We start from the raw sequence: 4644 nt of genomic DNA on the forward strand, positions 1-4644 counted from the left end.
AACTTAACTTCACGTCTTGCAGTGTGACAGAATCCACTTATTTTGCACCGCGATCGTGGCAGTGTTTGACTAGGTTCGACAAAGCGTTGGCACAGCAGACGACAGAGGCGGTGCGGTACAAAAGAGAGGGGTGGAAAAAGAAGCAAACCCTCTTCCCCGTGCGCTCATCGCTATCCGACGTTCCGACTCGGCTTCTCGGCTCTGAGGTGCTCGAACGTTGTTGCTATGGTAACTTGAGCCTGCTCGCGTATGCCACGTAGTAGCGGGAGGAAAGACGATAGGAGGGGGCGTACCAAGTTCTTCCATTATTCGTCGCGCGGCGCGCGCGGGCTTTTGGGGTTTCTGCAAATGGTCTATTGAACATTCATGCTTTCGCATTCACGACTCATGAGACGTGCTTAGGTGTCCTCGGAACTTTTCGCGTTATATTTCAGCCGCACAAATATATGCGATATTAAACCCCAACTACGGTTCCTGAAGACAAATGCGCAGTCAAGTAGTGTCGCTTTCTTTTTCTTTTACTTTTCTTTTTCAAGGACAATGTCGTTCACTCGTTTCAACGTGTACAATGCAACGCCCAAATATTCAGTACACAGAATTCCGCGCAGCGTTCGGTCATATCACATCATGCAGCAACGGTCCTTGCATGTACGGCAGGCATGAGTCCCACGGCTCATATACGAACATGGGCCCGTAACAATATGTCCGCAAGTCAAGAACTTCGATGTGGCCAAAGTACAATCACGCTCCAAAGTTTCATGACAACGTCGCCTTGCCTGGTGCCCGCACGGCCGCAGCTCCACAACCATCTCGTCGCACGGCAGTAATGTTGGGTCGCCGCCACTAAACGATCCAGTGATACCAATTTGGTGGCCACACGGGCGAGTTATAACCTTTACGAGTTCATCAGACGTGCTTCCCCCGCCAGAGACCAGACCACCACGAGACACCATCTTCGTGGTAGCCTCTTGGCTAGGTCTCTGCATTTTTGTAGGACTCGCATCAAGACCGCTTCTGTCGCTAACATGCAAGCCGTGTTGATTGTAGGGTTCACGGCAGCCTTCTCCGCATTTTTTGCACGGGCTGGACGCTGACTCGAAGCACTTTGCTTTAACCAGATGGCCACAAGGAGCTTTCTTAGTTACATCGTAAGTGCATCTGTGTCCATCTGGCACACAAGGGCGCCCTTCAACAAGCACGTGACACTTAACAGAAAAATGATGTCCGCATGATGCTTTCACCGTGACCATCTGAGTGCACTCATGGCCGATCAAACTGGCTGGATCATCCCACACGTAGCATGCTAGCTTAGCCAGATGACCGCATCTTGGAAGTGAATCATCGCGAAATTCCTCGCAGCGGGGAAACAGTGATATGCAGCACCTTGTCTTAATCGAATGACCGCAAGGACGTCTTTTGGTTACTTCTTGATTGCACTCATAGGGTTCATGCGGCTGCTTCCTTGATGAGGGGAAACTGTTCACGTCCAACTGGCACTCTTGTGGGTTTAGAACAGCGTCGAGTTGATGACAAGGCAAAGTTACATCATGACCGCACGACGGCAGTTTCACCGTAGAAAGCTTAGTGCACAGCCGGGTGCAAGGGACAGAACAAATGTTCGGGCACACGTGGTTGCGCTTACAAACTGTCCTTCGGCACAGCTGCTGACAAGAAGCGACTAACTGGCGCCCTTCATGATGCACGACTTCACGTGCGTGTCCACAACTCAGAACATCGCTGCAAGGACCTATGCACAAACCGTGGCTATTTATCTTTGTCTCAAAGTCATGACGCGACGCGACAAAAATCACTTTTCCAGGGTGGCAGATGCACGTCAGGCTCAAGCTCCCGTTAAGCAGATCCTCGTTTCTCGCTTTTGCCGTATTGAGGATGTTTTGACAGCTTTCGTCAGTCTTGGAAAAGTCTCCGAAGCCGTACACAGCGAAACTAGTCCTGTTCAGAGCAGCTGCAAACTGAGTTCCAAGCGACCCTGGACCCACGTAGACGACCGCAATTTTGCAGCGCCTCGGATAGAAAGATATCGCTGAGTAGACGCTGTATCTGCATTTTTGTTTTAAGAGGGCCAGCTTCAACGTTTTCACAGCACCTTGCCGAGGCGACAGCACCAGCACGGCTATATCACTGGATTCGTAATTATACGCCTGAAGATGCACGCATAGGCGAGAGATCATAAAAGCAGCCTCGTTGATGTCGGGAATGTTGAAGAACTGTACAGTCTCTCTGATTCCATTCATCCGTTGTGGTCCTTCTATGGATATTGGGATGCATTTCAAGAACGGCGAAAGAAGGGTGCACACGTCTTGAGACTGAAAGTACTGACACACCAGCTCGTGCACAAGAAAGTTTTCAGATTCTAGCAAGCGTCTCCAGCAAGAATACGAAGCTTGGTACGGGTTTAGGCCGTCGCCGATGAAGATCGCCTTCTCGATGCTTTGTGGAATTAGAGCAGGTATGTAGAAGTCTTCAATTGAAGTAGCATCGCACACGATTGTCACGCGAGGCCTTAGGACTTCAAGAAGAGAGCGATGAGTGACTGCAGTGACTGGTGAGGCCATTATCACTGGTTGACTTAGCTTCAAGCATGTCCTGCCTTCCATCCAAACTTGCTTATACCGCTCAGTGGAAGTCGCGAGGTGTTCGAGCGTTTTTCTGAGCTCGTTTTCCTTCATTTTGAGGAAAAGTGCAACCCAGTGCTTGTAGAGTCTCCAACGGTCGGTCAACCCAAGTTCGCGGATGTTTCTGACAGACATCAGGTCCGCATTGGGATCGGTAGCAACTAAAGTCTTCCAGACGTATGCACTCATCAAGGAGTTTCTGTCACGGGGAATAAACGTCTGATCATCCGGATCAGACCATTCTTCTGAGCTCCTGTTGAAAGTAAAGCAGACGTTTTCGTTTATGGGCTCAGCGGCTGCGTCGCCTTTGTTTGCTGGACGCCGTTTGCAGTGCTCCTGAAACCGTCCAAACTCGGCTTGCGTTACGCTACTTCTCATTTCTTCATATCTTACGTTATCAAAAAGCCAAACCTGGACAAGATTTTTTTCTTCATTTCTTTTCAAAGAGAACGCTCGTGTGATTCCTTCGAATAAAGACTGGTGTAAAATAGTCGTCTCAGCGTCATACATCTGCAGTAGCAAATCACGCACCTTGGCAGAGGTGGCTTTGACTTCCCCTAATGCCATGACAGCTTCGAAGGATTCTTGCGCAGCCTTTTTCACCTGGTACATTGGCTCGCCGTTCATGTTGAAGACATCGTCAGAGGTCCATCCTAGCTTCACTTGAAGTTCTAGAGGGTTTTTTACAATGAGCAGCAGAGGCTGCTTGTTTAGGGATTGCTCGTTCAAGCACAAGTAATCCACCATGGCCTTCAAAAGAGTCTTGCTTCCACAACCAGATGGCGCATGGATAAGAGCAACTTCTTCAGAAACTCCAGCACGGAAAGCTTCAGACTGGCTCCTATCAAATACAGCCGGTGTTTCGATACACTGAAGACCAGGGATTGAACTCGATCTCTTTCCACCGACGGGGTCACGTGCACCAAGCCAAAGTTTACGCAACAACAAGGATTCCCTTCTTGATGCAAGGACAGATGAAAGCTCCAAACAAAAGCTGGCCTTCAGGTTGGTGTCCACCATCGTATAAGCGTAGGTAGTAGGTATGTTTATTATTTCCACGCAGTTGTGAAACAGAACCACTTGCTCCTTCCCCACTTGCTCAATCTCTCCATAATGAACACATTGTTGCTTTGTGTCCACTAAAGCAACAGTATGCCCGATTGGCCCTTGCTGGAGATAGTCGCCGATTGTCACTGAGATTTTCCGTCCCAGGCCCCTTTTCGGTACAACCGTGAGGTCCCCGAGGCTGGCCTTTACATTCAACTTATATGCCTTCAGAAAACAGTCATGTGTGTGGTTTACCAGGGCGCACTCCGCTAAGTCAAAGACGTTGCTGTAAGCGGTGGCATTACTCCTTGAGCCTGTTGTCAGCTCTTCGAACGAGGGAAAGGTAAAACGCACCGGGAGCGACTCAGTGTTAGAGTGAGAAACTTCGGTTCGCCTTTCAGTACCAGGTTCCTCCTCAAGATCATCGTGGCCTGAAAGCAGTGGCCTTTCAACAGCAGGAGCATCCCAATTTTCTCCGGAGGAAGTACCCTCCGCCTGTCCGCAAGCCTCCCGAAAGTCCCGAAATCCAGGATTGTCGCGACGTTTCCACTTAGAAGCCGTCCCCTTTGAACGGTCATTGCAAGATCCGACTTGAGAGGGTCCTCCTCTGCTTGTGCCTCGCCTAAAGCCTCCTCCGCGTGGAGGCCTTCCGCCTTGGCCTCTCCTTCCGCCTCGCCAATGAGTCTCCATGATGTGCCTGGTGCGGCGTCACGCTAGAAAACAAAATGGAGCGAATACCGAGTTAGAGTTGAGCTGAAAATAATGAAACAGCTACTCAGGCAATCCAGCTTTGACCGGTTGTACCACAAAACATACCGTCAGACACAAGACGCCACGTGATTTGAACAGCTCAGTCGCCTTCGTCTACCGATTGTTTGTAGATCTCACAATCCCTTCCGAATCTACTCGGCGCATAGGCAAGGGGCCAATATAATATCTGTGCGGAGCGCGAGTCCGTTTG

The 4644-nt window shown here is 50.0% G+C and overlaps 1 protein-coding gene across 1 annotated transcript; it reads right to left on the reverse strand.

Moving 5' to 3' along the window:
• Window positions 1-497: 497 nt before the first annotated feature.
• Window positions 498-4109, reverse strand: LOC121832887 (NFX1-type zinc finger-containing protein 1-like). The gene has a single exon (XM_042289928.1). It carries the CDS (start codon window positions 3654-3656, stop codon window positions 621-623), a length of 3036 nt encoding a protein of 1011 aa, XP_042145862.1. The 5' UTR covers window positions 3657-4109; the 3' UTR covers window positions 498-620.
• Window positions 4110-4644: the final 535 nt, after the last annotated feature.

This window comes from Ixodes scapularis, unplaced genomic scaffold (assembly GCF_016920785.2).
Source record: "Ixodes scapularis isolate PalLabHiFi unplaced genomic scaffold, ASM1692078v2 PGA_scaffold13__105_contigs__length_92229423, whole genome shotgun sequence".
In the NCBI taxonomy this organism is placed as follows: Eukaryota; Metazoa; Arthropoda; class Arachnida; order Ixodida; family Ixodidae; genus Ixodes; species Ixodes scapularis.

Bases quoted from the DNA above. Each gene is read 5' to 3' on its own strand.
- LOC121832887 (XM_042289928.1), bottom strand. From the start codon at position 3,656: ATGGTGGACACCAACCTGAAGGCCAGCTTTTGTTTGGAGCTTTCATCT.